Genomic DNA, 14,479 nt, shown 5'->3' on the forward strand with positions numbered 1-14,479 from the left:
GCATCTTGTCCTGTTGCCTAGAGTCAGGGGAGGAAAGGCTCTCAGACACTGGGAGAGTGACCTTTGCTACTGGTGAAGGCTTTGGGTTGGCAGTCTGGTATGTCTCCAGGGAAGCATGAGGGTGAGCTCCCCCCCTGACATCCCTGTATCCCAGTCTTGACTCCAAGGCTGAGAGGGACTTCAGGCTCTGTACAGTGTTGCTGCAGCAGGTGTAGAAGGAGCCACTGTGCTGGGAAGGATCAAACTCCCTTGCTTCACTAGCTGACAATCATGGCATGTATTCTCCAAAGCCAGCACAGGGTGGCTGGCTCTGTGTGCCATTGGAGTCCCTCCCTCTGTGGAGAGCCAGGCTGCTCCTTGTCTGTCTGAAGGCTTCGTCCTGAGCTGAATACATTTGTGCTGTGCTTGGGTGAGGCAGGGCGAGAGGCGCCCTATGCTGGTGAGATTGACCCCTCGTGTTCTTGTGTCCCAGATTAAAAAGGCAGAGATGGACCGGAAGACGCTGGACTGGGAGATTGTGGAGCTTACTAATAAGCTGTTGGATGCCAAAACCACCGTCAATAAACTGGAGGAACTAAATGTAAGCGTCATTTGGAGCCCTTGACTGATGTCTGTGATGTCTGTTCTTTAGCTTCTTCACGAATAACTTATGGCAGGGAGGGGAGGAGGCGGGGGAGGGCTGGGGGGATAAGGAGAATAAGAGGGACTAACACGCAGACAGTTTTGGGGAGCTGTAAGCATCAGTGAGAATGGGTGTGTATGGAGGGGGGAGAAAGCAGGAGACAGCAATGTGGAAGTTGGAAAGTGGGAGTCAGGAGTGAACGAGATTGGAATTTGCAGTGTGATTTGGTGGCAGAACAGGCGTACTGGGAAACCAAAGGCTGGTATTCCCTGATCAGAGGTGGCAATGGCGAGGGGCCTTCTCCACAGGTTTGGTGTACTGCATGTGATTCTGGGTACCTCCTTATGAGACTGGTTGGAGGGAGTTAAGAGTGGTGACAATAACCTGGGGGTTGTCTGAAGGGTGAACTCTGCCTGGTTGGGTTAAGAGGTCTGGGGTGGGAGGGGGAGGGACTACATATGGGACAGTACAAACTCCCAGGTGTGAGAGGCTAAATACAGAGACAGGTTGTAAGTTAGGAGTGAAGGGAGAGTGTTGAGCATGTCAGCTGGGGTGCAGATAGCTGTACTGACCTGCGGGAGAGCCTTGTGAGGATGGGGACAGAGAAGCCCTGTTGTGAGTAGACTGCCCTTCTGTGAGTGACTGTTCAGGTTGGGTGTGAGTGAAGGTGGTAAGGTGAGGCTGGTGCAACTCTCCTATCCCCATGCTTGTCCCCTTCTTGGCAGGAGCGATACCGGCAGGACTGTAACCTGGCAGTGCAGCTGCTAAAGTGCAACAAGTCCCACTTCAGGAACCACAAGTTTGCTGATGTAAGTAGCAGCTCTGCAGAGGGGGTGGGGAAGGGCTCATAGCCCCTCTGTGCCTGGCCCTCACTTGACACAGGGTTGCCTTTTCCTCTGGGTGTGGAGAGGGAGCTTCCTGAGCACTGGGTGTGTCCCAGTGACCTCCCTCCCATAGGCATCAGGCAGAAGTGAGAGGAGAGCGAGGCAGTCTGAGACCCCTTCTGGCTCCCCTTTCACACCAGCTCCATTTTACATCTCTGTCGAAACTGTCATAAAAAGCTGCCTTTCCAGGGCATGGGGGGTGGGGTGTCTCGGGCATAATAGCTTTGAATTTGATAGCCTTTTGGGTGCCTGGTGGGAGCTGGCAGGAAAACAGGCCTCTCGCTTGCCTCTTTGTCCTCTTCTGCTTATCACCTGGCCATATGTGAGGCCTGTGCTGTCTGCTGAGGACCTAGCTGGCTGATCTGCCATTGAAGGGTCCCCTGTGCCAGGTTCCCTCACACTTGCTGGGGTTGTGAGATGGAAGAGAAGACTTGGGGTGCCAACCAGTATGTCAGCTCCCAGCCCTGGCGAGTACTTCTCAACCCAGAATGGGTGTTTGAGCTTCATGAATGCAGGAGGCCAGAACCTTGCGTGTGTGGGTCTGGGGACCAGCATAGCCTGTCCCATGCTGCCTTGCCCTGCCCTGCCCTGGTGGGTGAGTGAGGCACCTAGGCCTAGGGTATTTCACATTCATCCTGACGTTTCATGCACCTGAAGCAGTGGGCGGGCTTCAGTGCCATTATTCTCATCCTGTATGTTCATTGTTCCCTAGCCCCTTAGAGGCTCCTCTCAGCAAACCCTGGTGCTCATCTTTCGTGAAATAGCAGGTGACTGATATGTCGTTCCCCAGACGTGTCTCAAATTAGCACTCCTGAGGTCATTGTATCAGTTACTGCTGTGGTAACCTTGACCTCTCCCAGCTGTCTCCCCTCACAGGAGGTTTGCATTCTGCCCAGAGAGCCAGGCCTCACTCAGATGCCAGTGGAGGTAGAGTGGAACTGAGCAGTTGTAAAGAAACCTTCTGCTTTTTGCCCAGCTCTAGCCACACTGGGGACCCACTTGTCTGTATGCAGGGTCCCTCTTGGTCCAGCTCTGACAGTCTTGGGTGTTGGCATGTTGCAGCAGGGATTCTGCTTATCTTCATTGCCACTTTCCTATCCCTGCCTGTCAACGGACAACGGTGTTTAATAGGCAAGATGCTAGGGAGTGGAATAGACCTATGGAGCCTGGCTAGTCAGTGTGAGTGTTGGTGCTAACCCCTTACTAGATTCCAGTCCTAGATGTGAGTGAACTGTTCCCTGGGTGCTTGACTCCCTCTGAGTGTCATCTCTCCTGGATTTGAGAGCTCGGCCCCAGGAACTAAACCTCTGCAAGGTGGAGGAGTCAGCCAGAGTTTGCTCCTGCCCAGGCATTGATGCCTCGGCAAGGCGACTGGGCAGGGTGAGAGTTGGGAAGTGCTAGGACAGCCATTGATTCTGATCCCAGAACAGGGCAGGCTGCCAAGGCAGCAGGGCTGTAATTACTGCTGGGGCCCTGAGAGCTGTGGATCCTGGCACTGGGAGCTGTTCAGTCACTTCAGTGCAGCCACCAGCTGATTTTTTTTTCCACAGATCAATAGCTCTCTTTGTTGAGTGTGCATCGTCTAGGCCTCCACTCCAGCCCAGGAGTTGAGAGGCCCGAGCCGTGTGCACTATCTCGTTTCTTCTTTTGAATGGGGTCCATCGGTCAGGCCTGGTGTGGGCTCCTGTGGGCTCCATCCACAGCTGCCTTCAGTTAACTCTGCTGGGGAGCCAAGAGCCTGTTCTACAGGGAGACGATCTGAAGTGCTTGGGGACAGGGGAATGTAGTGTGTGCAGCATTGCAGGGTGTGTTTGCTCTTGCTTGGTGGAGCAAGCGTTGTATTTGCTGCTTTGTGTCTTGTCCCAGCCTGTCCTGGCATTGCGGAATCTGAGATGCTGTCTCAGCCACTGCTTGATGCCCTCTCTCCTTCTCCACAGCTTCCCTACGAGCTGCAGGACATGGTCAACAAGCACCTCCACAGCACTCAGGATCCCCCAGGCCCTGGCCAGGAGGCAACGCACACCCTGGCCCCATCTGACGTTGTGCCCACCTCAGTCATTGCCAGAGTCCTGGAGAAGCCCGAGTCATTGGTGCTGAACTCTGCCAAATCCAGCAGTGGCAATTGCCCCGTGGCTGAGGACGTCTTTGTGCATGTGGACATGAGTGGAGGAGGTGTGCCTGATGCCTGCCCCAGCCCAGGCCTGCCTGGGAAGGAGGGAGGAGAGGCTGGAAAGCAGCAGAACGGAGGCTGCAAACCGCAGAGCAGTGTGGAGAGCTTGACAGAGGAGGCACCTGCCTTTGAGAAGTTGAGCCCCTACCCCACACCCTCCCCTCCCCACCCCATGTACCCAGGGCGCAAGGTGATTGAATTCTCAGAGGACAAGGTGAGGATCCCGAAGAACAGCCCCCTGCCCAACTGCACCTATGCCACACGGCAGGCCATCTCCCTGAGCCTGGTACAGAGCGAGGACGAGAGTTGTGACAGGCACCGGACACTCCCCAATAGCCCTGCCTCTGAGGGGCGCCACTCAGGCTCCAGCTGCTCCTACCAGCCCTCACCCAAAGCGGCACGGGCCCATGGCTCCTCACAGAGCAGCCCTTTCAGCAGCCCGCCCCAGATCCCCAGCGCCTTTGCCAGCTCTGCCAGCTCTGAGGAAGACCTCCTGGCCAACTGGCAGCGGATGTTTGTGGACAGGGCACCCCCCTCCTCGGAGCGGGTGCTGGTGAACCGCACTGCCTTCAGCCGCGACACAGCGCCAGAGCTCCAGAAGCGCTTCAGCCGCTCCATGCAGGAGCTGGGCAGGGCGGTTTCTGCCTACTCAGATGGTGAGGAGTCTGCGCAGAGCTGCAGCTGGACTGTGAGCCGGGACTCGAGCGTGGACACTGACAGCACTGAGTCTCGGGCCCGCAGGAGCCACTTCTCTGACTATGGTATGGACTTCTCCCAGGACGAGGCCCAGAAGTTGCTCCAGGGCAGTGGAGGAAGCACTGCTGAGCCTAACAGCCCCCCTCCAAAGAGCAAGAGCTATGTGGACCTGGGCTCGCCTGGGAGCCCAGCAGAGGAAAGGGAAATCCTGCTCCAAGGGAGCAAAGAGAGCAGCCATGGGGGCACCCTGGAGGAGAGCGGGGAGTGCAGGGGCAAGCTTCCCTCTGGCCGGCCACACCGCAGCCCCAAAAGGATGGGGGTCCACCATCTCCACCGCAAGGACAGCCTGACGCAAGCCCAGGAGCAGGGCAACCTGCTCAACTGAGGCTGGGGAGGAAGCAGCACCCAGGTGCAGTGCTGTAGCTGCCTCCACAGGAATGGGGGTGTCCAGCACCCTTCATCCAAGGGTGGGGGTGGAGAGGATGACCCCAGGCTCAGCACCTAATACTTTCTATTTATTTTGCTTTTGGTACTCAGAGGAGCTGGGATCCGCCCCTGGCTCCTCACACCCACAGCACCAGAATACATGCTCGGGTGTGCATGTACTAGCACACTGTGCTCTGTGTCTGCTCCTCGTGCTTCATCTGGGCACTTCACCCTGGTGTGTCGTCCGTGTCCTCCCCCCCGCTCATTCATCCCTGTGCCAGTGCCCCTCCTTGCCTTGGCAACAGCAGTCATGTTCATCTTCATTCTGGTGCTCATTGCAGCTTTACACCAACCTTTCAACTTGTGCCAGTAAGGCAAGAGTTTTGCTTGTTTTCATCTTGCCCTTGCGAGGCCATGAGCGGGGCATTAGGACTCTCCCAGCAGGTGGGTGTTCCCTGCTGCCCATCCCCCTGGTTCTGTCTGGGAGCAGTGGCTTGTAGGCATTCTGTTTTTGCTGCCTTGCTTTGCTTCTCCCACCCTGTGTGGAGAGGATGGGGTGTGGAGAGGGTGGGGTGGTGCTCCTCCTCCCTCTCCAGCATCTTAAATTGAGCCCCATCAGTGGGCTCATGGAGCCCCACCATGTGGCTCTTGTGGAGGCAGCACCCTGGGAGAGCCCTCTTCCCCTCTGCCCCGGGCTGGTTCCCTGAGTTGGGGCCCTGCAGTTACCCAGCCAGGCATGTTGTGAGGGGTGGGTGTGTCCCCATCTCTGTACAGGCGCACTGACCTGTGCCTCTCATTTGGATAGTGCTAACACTCTGCTCTTGGGGGGTCCCGTTTTCTTCCGCCAGACCTCTGGTTTTAAAATTTGTGGTGTTTCTTGCCCCCATCCCCACCCCTTTCTCCATAAATGAGCAGGGTGGTCAGGAGCCCATCTGCTGTTGGCATGGGGGTGTGGTGAGCAAGTCCTGCCAGAGGGGCCCACAGCCTCTGCCCCCCATTTCCTGAGCTTCCTCCTGCAGAGGATCTATGTGGATCCAAGAATCAGATGTTTCCTGCTCCAGGGGAGCATGGAGCCAAGAATCAGTGAAGGAGAGCGCTGGGTCTGTGGCACTGCTCTGGGCAGTGCCTCAGTAAGGCCCAGGGTTATCTGGGAGAGAGGGCGAGGTCTGAGGAGCAGTGCTCATCACTGCTAGGTGGTACTTTCTGGCCCAGTCGTGGCCTGTTGTAGGGCTCTCTGCCTGGGTGCCCCTCCTGGCTGGGCTCCGGGCTGGCCCCGGTGCCTATCCAGGACCTTCCTTGTGTGTGTGCGCGTGTGTTGGGGGGTGGATTGTTTTGTTTTGATTTTTTCTTTCTGTGTTGTGTGTTGGTCTGGTTTCCCTTCTCAGTGTTGTGTGCTCCATGTCTCAAGGGCAGGTGGGGGGGGGGACACTGGATACAGGTCTGTAGTGTTGGTGTCTTTATTTTGGGGCTGGAACCATGGTATCAGTTACTTCCAGGGCACCCCCCCCAATACTTGAATCTCCAATGACAGGTATTACTCCATGGGAGCCCCGGGCAGACAGCCCCGCTCCTTCTATTCTGAACCAGGTGCTGCGGTGGTGTCCTGCCTTCCTCTGTGTTGGCACTTTGCTCTTAGGCTGAATGGGAAGAGTGCAGGCCCTCTGTGCAGGGAAGAAGCTTCCACTTGCATGCCAATACAAAGATGCAGGTTGCAATTGTCCAGGGATCCCGCTCCTGACCTGTAGGCAGTACTCCTCCCTGAGTCCTTCTGTTTGCAGCTCATGGCAGACATGGCTTAAGCTACATCCTGGCTCTCGCCTGGAGGCTCCAGGGCCTGTGAAAGGGAATTGCTGTCTTCTCTTGTGGGTGTCTGGACCCTTCAGGGGCTGCTTTCTGTGTGGGTCATCTTTGGGCAGTGGTTGTAGCTGCTGTCTGTGTACTTGGCTTGTTCCTTGCCACTGAGCTCAGTGTGGAAGTACTGCTTGCTAGTGTCAATGTGGGACTCAGTGGGACTTGCTAACAGATCAATGTTGATGGCGGGAGCCTCTGCTTAGCCTGCAACGTGCTATTCCTCAGTGCCCTGGAGATGGGGCTGCCCTGCCTTGCTTGACTCCTCCATTGCTGCATTCTTTTTCTCCCGTGTTCTCCATGCCTCGAGCAAAAGCTGCAGGGTCCATGCTGCTGCTGCTGCCTCCTGGTCCCAAGGGCTCTCCTGATGATCAGGCACCGGGGCCCAGACTTGCTCCCATGTGAAAGCAGCTTGCTAACTCCCAAATTTCCTAGGCTGCTTGGTGGCTCCCCACTGAGCTGCGAGTTCATGCTGGGAGCAACAGTGGTGCTGTTGGCACAGACCTGGCCTTGGCTGTCTGTTCCTTGTCACTTGAGCCAGTTATTGTAGGGGGACCCAGTGACAGCCGTCATAGTGAGAGCAGCTTCCACTCACGGCTTCAGCTGGGGGTGTGTGGCTCCCCTGCAAGGGCCGTGCTTAAAGCCACCTGGTTGCTGGAGCAGGTAGAGAGGGCCAGTGTCAGGCAAAGCTCATCGCCCTTCTGCCTTTGATCACAGGAGACTGGCAGCAAAGTGGGGAGGGGGTGAAGAGGGGCAAAGGGAGTGCCCCTGACCTCCAGCTGCTCCCTGCTCATCCTGCAGTGCCATCTTCTGAATCCGACTGGGCAAGAGCAGAGCACGGAGCCAGGAGTGGAAGAGCAGCCTGCTCCCAGGCCCCTCCCATGGGACAGCATGCGTTGCCCTTGGCACTCCTACTCATCTTGGGCAGTATTGACTCTGGGGGCCTAGAGTAGCTCCTGCTCTTCAGCCCCCAACTCCAGACTGTTAATCTGCAACTAACATGTTCTCGCTCTCTTTTTTCTGAGATTTTCAAACTGATGTATATTTTAAGACCAGAAATAAACTATTTTAAAAGTAGGCCTTGGCTGTGGTGTGCTGGGCACTCTCCATGCTGACGGCAAGCCAAGATCTGGGGAATGTCTTGCTTACTGGCTTGCGGAGTGTCCTCTGTTCTGTTGTTGTGCAGGGGTGCTTACCCACTTCCTGCTCTTCAAGGGGTAAAGCAACCAGGCGACTCTGCTTTCTAGGGTGCCCTCTGCTATTTCTTTCCCCAGCATCATGGAGCAGGGGGAGGGGTTGGGTCCCATGCTGGAACCCTGCTGGGCAGGGCCAAGGGTGACCTGGCACAGAGTGTGCATCCTGACTGGTGGGGGGGGAAGCCGCCAGCCTACGCCTGCTCAGGAAGATGCATGTACTGGGCCAAGAAGTGCCCCTTGCACCTGGTTGGAGCCAGCAGTGGGTGATGGTTTCGACGTCTGGTCCAGAGAGTGGAAAATGATAGTGTTTGTTCAAGACCACTCTCATAAGAGTACAGTCTGCTCTTTGTTGACCGGGGCAGGACTGTCCTGTGAAAGGAGTTCCCAGAGGTACCTGGCTACCTGCCCAGCAGTTACCAGTATTACTGTTCCCACTGGTATTGACGTGTTGTCTGACTTGAACCAGTATGCCTTTTAAATATTAGGGGGTTAATTTGTGTAGCCCAAAAGACATTGTCTGAAGAGCCTTATTTCCTGTTCTGGAAGACAGGGCCATGATGTTTAGGGACCTGCCTTACCAGTCAGGGTCCATCTGCTAATGCCTCCTGGTAACTACTGTTTGCGTGCACCCAAGAGAAAGGCCAAGGGCTGAGGGAAGAAAGGGTTTCTGACTCTGGCTAGCGGCTGGGCTGGGCTGGGCTGGGCTGGTGCTGCTGGGACCCAGAGGTTCCAACCTTCAGGTTCCAGTGTTCCCCCACCTGCTTCTTGGGGCTGAATCTGGTGTTTCCCCTTCTTTGAGGATTTATTTAGTGGCTCTCTTAGCTCCAGCTCTTGGAGTCATGTGATCATATGAGATGGGCAGGTTTCTTAACCTTGTAGAGAAGCTGGAAAATGCCCCCAAGCAGTCTCTGCTGTGCAGTCCTAAAGGGGCACAAGGCAAAGGAAAGCATCTCCTGTGTTCAGCTTGCTGAGGCTTTTGACTTTTATTTATCTGCCCGTGTGGGGATGGGAGAGGATGGAGGGGTGGCTGCTTTGTGCGGTTTGGGTGCTTTAGCATTAGTGGTACTGCAAGCCCCAAAGAAAGAGGTCCCTTTGATCTGAAGTGGAATAAGGGCTGAGGTTGCCTTGAGAATCTTGGGAGGCTCCTGGCCAAGAGCTGAATGCCCAGCCTCTCCATAGCGTTGCAGGCTGTGCAGGAGCTGCCTACATTGCTGGATACTCCAGGTCAGCTCCCTGGGGAAAGGTGCCCCCTGGCACTTCCTGTGGGCAGATGCGTGTGGGGTTTTCCCTCTTGGGTTGCAGCTCTGGCTCCCTTTGTCCCTATAATTAATGATTTTATTCTGTGCTCCCTGGAGCAGCAGCTGCTGCTGCAGTTTAATCCCCCGGCCTAATCCCAGCCTTGAAACATAATCTCCCCCCTGCCTAGCTCCAACAAGGTGCAAGGGGCACTTGGTTCAGCATGTGCATCCTGCTGGACAGGCACAGGCTGAAGCATGCTCTGGACCAAGATACCCTTGGTTCTGCCCAGTAAGAGCCCTATCCCTCCTCCCTACTCCACAGTGCTGGGGAAGAGGTGAAGCGGAAGCAGCTGGGCCCTGCTGGGAGGGAAGCATGATTCTGATTCCAGTGTGCTCAGGCTTGAGGGACTACTTGCATTCCTCTCATACAGATGGGGAAACTGAGGCAGGGTGCAGAGAAGGGGTCTGGCATGCAGTCAGGCAGTGGCAGAGCTGGGGCAAGGACCTCAGAGCCCCAATTTGCAGGCTCGTGCTTTTGCAGAAGGGATGGAAATCAGGAGAGTCCCACCTCTCCCTGAATTTACCAGTCACATGCCCCATAGGTCATCTTGGCTCATTCTGCTGCAGAGTGGACTGGCTGCACACTGCAGCATTCTCCGCTGTGCAAAGCCTGTCCCTGTTGCAGTGGGGCTCTCCCCCATTCGCTGCTTCTGCCTGGGCACTGGGGGAAACATCCTGGGCAACTGCAGAGACTGACGCTCAGCTGCTGCTCCCCTCCCCCTGCATGCGGAGAGGGCTGCACAGTGATCTGCAATCAATAGCCACATTCTGATCTCATCACATGACAGCTGGCGCTCTGGATAGAAATGAACACGTCACGGCCCTGGCCTCAGTAGGTAGGAGCCAAGAGCAGTTAGCAACTGTGTGAGCAGCTGCCAGCTCACTCGTTGCCTGGCACTCTTGCATGCTTCTTAGGAGCCCATCAAAGCCCCTTGTCCAGCTGCCTGCCCCCACTGGCGGGAATGTCTTTTCCCCTCATCTTAGAAAGCTGCCCCATATGTCCCACTGGGAATGTGAGAGGGTGCCTGGTATTTGCACAGCTCTCTCTTTGGGCTTGGTTGCTTTTGTTCCCCCTTGGCCCATGATGAGGGCCCCTTGTAGCTAACCCAGGCATTTTTCTGATCTTTATCATTGCAGTATCTTAGTGCCTCACACTGTAACAAGTTTATCTTCACAGAACCTCTGTAGGTTATGCTGGCACAGTCACAATTTTGCAGACGGAACTGAAGCAAAGCTGGAGGAGGAACAGATAAAGGTATTTGGGCTCCTGAGGATGCAGACAGAGGTGCAAGTGGATTTTCTAAAGCTGTGAGGCATCCAGCTCTTAACTACATCTGATCTGCACAGGGCTGGGGAGCAGGGCCCAGGGAGCTGGTGTTTCATGCTGCTTGGGCTCGCCCTCTTCATGTCTTCTCTCTGCTATGGGCAGGAGACCCTTGGTTCCTAGTTGGGGACTCATCCATTTTGCTGCTCTATTCAGTGCTGCATGGCAAAACAAACCAGTGGTGACAGATACCAGAGCCACCCAGCTCTTTCAAGCTGTCAAGTAAATGGAGAGCACTTCTTTTTCACTCTCCCTTTCCTCTTGCCATACTCCAGGACACCACAGGGCCTAGATCAGTGCTTCTTAACCTTGTGGGACGCAAGGCACTCCCTCAGAAAACATCTAGACTGCCAGCTCTGAGCTTTCATTTGTCTTTTTTGATTACAGAAAAATAGAGCAATGCTCCTATTGCAAAGAACTCAGAAAGCTCATAGCATGGCAAAATGATTTTGACTCTCTGGATTCCTGTTTGAACACTCTGAGTTTATCTTGTGAATCACATATAGGTGTTTGCACATCTAGCACTGCTAATAGTGTGCAGCACCTTTTAAAAGGATCACAGCACCTCAGGTGGTTGTCTCACCTGGTTGAGAATTTCTGCCCTACAGCCTGTTAGATACGCACTTTTCTTCATCGGGTCAGTGGAGACAGCAGAGCTGGGAGACTCCTACTGATCTGACACTGCTGTAGTATTGCTGTTCCTAGCAAAGCTGGTCCCCCGTGGAGCCCATCCAGGCATGGACTCGCCTATGGGAAGGTAGAACTGCTTAGGGCCTTGTGCATCAGTCTGGTCCTCTGCCATTGCAGCCAACCACATCCTGTGATCCCTTTTAGGGCGACCAAGATCCATCATAAAAGCTCAGACTCTGATAATGTCATGGGGCAGGGACCAGTGCTTAGTTCAAACATCTCACCTCACTGCTTGTGTCCTCAGCTGAGTGGACATGAGGCTGGACCTGGGTGGCTGGGAGCCTAGCTGGCAGCTAACCCATCCCTACTAAGATCTGTGGAGCACTACTGCCCCCACGTGGCTCTCCTACTCTCCTACTTTTTGTGCTTTACCTCCTCACTTTCTTTACCCACCCTCTCCCACACAAGCTCATTTTTCATCTCATGTTTTGAAGCACAACCTGGAGCACCAGCCTCCTTTCCTGACTAGCTGCTGAATCTGGCAGGGGAGGAACGACCTTGAAGTACTGGGTTCAGGTCATTCTAGCTGGGCAGGAGGCATTATGGAATAAGATGCATTTCTGAAAAATTCCTTCTGCCCCCACCCCACAAAGCACTTGGCTAAGAGCATCTAGGAATCCTCCCAGTTGGGGCCAGATGAGCAGGACATGCTTGATAATCTGGTGGTAGCACCAGACAACAAAGCTAATCTCTTTAACAGGTTCTTTGCTTCCATTTTTCTGAGCAGGGACCGGGTCAGCCCCCGCACTGGGATTCTGGATGGACACAGGGGAGGCGCAGCCATGCCCAGGGTCAGTAAGGACCTAGTCAGGGAACTTCTGGAGGGACTAGACATGTTCAAATTAGCAGGTCCTAACGATCTCTACCCCAGAGTGCTGAGGGAACTGGCAGAGGTCATTGCGGGACCCCTGGCATGGTTTTATGAGCACTCATGGTGCTCTGGCGAAGTGCCAGAGGACTGGAAAAGGGCCGACGTGGTCCCCATTTTCAAAAAAGGGAGGAAAGAGGACCCAGGAAACTATAGGCCTGTTAGTCTTACCTCGGTCCTGGGGAAGCTCTTGCACATCTTCAAGGGACCAGCAGGGGAGATTATGCTTAAGGGCAACCAACATGGGTTCATTAGAGGCAGGTCCTGTCAGACCAGCCTGGTTGCCTTCTACAACCAGGTCACAAAAGCCTTGGACGCAGGTGTCATGGTGGACGTAGTCTTTCTGGACTTTAGGAAGGCCTTCGACACTGTTTCTCACCCCATCCTCATTAAAAAATTAGGCAACTGTGGTGTCTACGCCTACACAGTCAGACGGGTCACAAACTGACTGGAAGGCTGCGCCCAGAGAGTGGTGGTGGACGGGTCATTTTTGACCTGGAGGGATGTGGGCAGTGGGGTTCCCCAGGTCTTGGTCCTCGGGCCCACACTGTTCAATATCTTCATTGGCGACTTGGACAAGGGGGTGAAAAGTACCTTGTTCAAGTTCGCAGATGACACGAAGATGTGGGGAGAAGTGAGCACGCTAGAAGAGAGGGACAGGCTACAACTAAATCTGGACAAGTTACAGAGGTGGGCGGATGAGAATAGGATGGGTTTCAATACGGACAAGTGCAAGGTGTTGCACCTGGGGAGGAGGAACCAGCAGCAGACCTACAGGCTGGGGAACTCCCTTCTTGTCAGCACAGAGGCAGAAAAGGATCTTGGAGTCGCTATTGATTCCAAGATGAACATGGGCTGCCAATGTGGGGACGCTGTCAGGAAGGCTAACCGCACTTTTGTCATGCATCCACAGATGCATCTCAAGCAGGTCCAAGGAGGTGATCCTCCCCCTCTATGCGACATTGGTCAGGCCGCAGTTGGAGTACTGCATCCAGTTCTGGGCACTGCACATCAGGAGGGATGTGGACAGCATTGAGAGGGTCCAGAGAAGGGCCACTCACATGATCAAGGGGCAGCAGGGTAGGCCCTATGAGGAGAGGCTAAGGGATCTGAACCTGTTCAGCCTCCACAAAAGAAGGCCGAGAGGGGATCTGGTGGCTACCTATAAACTTGGCAAGGGGGACCAGCAGGCAATGGGAGGGTTTCTGTTCCCCTAAGCACTACCAGGAGTAACAAGGAACAACGGCCATAAATTGACTGAGAGTAGAGACAGGCTAGACATCAGAAGGCACTACTTCACAGTCAGGGCGGCTAGGAGCTGGAACCAACTTCCAAGGGAAGTGGTGCTTGCCTCTACCCTGGGGGTCTTTCAAAGGAGGCTAGACAACCACCTAGCTGGGGTCGTTTGACCCCAGCATCCTTTCCTGCCCACAACAGGGGGTCGGACTTGATCTGCTTAGGTCCCTTCCGACCCTACCAACTATGAAAATATGAGGCTCCCAAGTGCAGGCTGAGGAAGGCAGAATGGACTCCTGCAATGGCATAAACCAGCTGTCACAGAGGTCCTGCCCCTTGGCAGTTTCAGCTGATGCATGGCAGCTTCAACAGCAAAATGTCCTTCAGCCCCACATAGGGAAACTGGTACTGAGCTGGACCAGTGTCCCCTACTGAATCCTCTTCTCACACTCAGCAGCAGCCCTAAGGGCAGAATGCCCCTTACTGAGATGTCCTCAACTGCCTGCAGCCCTCCCCATCTCTATGGCCAACTCTACAGCTGTCTCACAAAGGTCAGGCCTCCTCCCTCCTCCATGAGCTAGAGGCAGGACTCCAGCTTGAAAGGGCTGAGTCCAGTTCCATCAAGCTAAGGTTTTGGTACTTGGATTCCCACCAGGAAGATGGCACACAGAGCTTGTTCCCTGTTGGAGATGTGCTGTAGGCAGTAGGAGTGGACAGGGTGGCAGGGCTCTGTTCCTACAGCAGCACAGAGAGGCCTCTGATGCACGAAGGCCCTTATGGATTAGGTACTAGTGTATGCTCGAGTGCACTGGCTGTGATGTTCTTTACATCAAGGAAAGAACCTTGAACTTTGGTTCTGGGCCACAGGAATGGAGATGGAACTGTAGATGGCCATGGGCTGTCTGCTCAGATATACCCCCTCAGCTGGCTTTGTGAACATCAGCAGCCCAGGCCTGACATTTGCTCCTGTCTTACCTTTTTCTCTGGATAAAAGTACATTCCAGCCACTAAACTCTGGAGGTTTGGGGCCTCCTGTCCTCCACAGATGCATCCTGGACCACTCTGGCCTGCAGTTTCCATCAGCTGGAAATAGTCAGTGGAGGGCTGGTCATGTGGCTGCAGGTAGCCCAGGAGCCCCGTGGTACTGTTCTGCTTTGGAAAGCCTGGCTGTTTCAGGGTCTCGCCCTTCCTCCTTCTTTCAGCTTGTTCAGAACTCTTCCC

At 54.8% G+C, this 14,479-nt stretch overlaps 1 protein-coding gene across 10 annotated transcripts in view; it reads left to right on the forward strand.

The window, feature by feature from the left end:
- The window catches only part of TJAP1 (tight junction associated protein 1), a 45,083-nt gene extending 35,626 nt beyond the window's left edge, over nucleotides 1-9,457 (forward strand). For all 10 annotated transcript variants that reach the window (XM_025216738.1, XM_025216741.1, XM_025216736.1 and 7 more), the window contains 3 exons: nucleotides 473-580; nucleotides 1,348-1,431; nucleotides 3,444-9,457. In XM_025216738.1, the coding sequence (XP_025072523.1) occupies nucleotides 473-580; nucleotides 1,348-1,431; nucleotides 3,444-4,757 (1,506 nt within the window). In that variant the 3' untranslated portion in view covers nucleotides 4,758-9,457. The remainder of the gene's footprint in view (nucleotides 1-472; nucleotides 581-1,347; nucleotides 1,432-3,443) is intronic.
- Nucleotides 9,458-14,479: the final 5,022 nt, after the last annotated feature.

This window comes from Alligator sinensis, unplaced genomic scaffold, assembly GCF_000455745.1.
Source record: "Alligator sinensis unplaced genomic scaffold, ASM45574v1 scaffold1456_1, whole genome shotgun sequence".
Lineage (NCBI taxonomy): Eukaryota > Metazoa > Chordata > Crocodylia > Alligatoridae > Alligator > Alligator sinensis.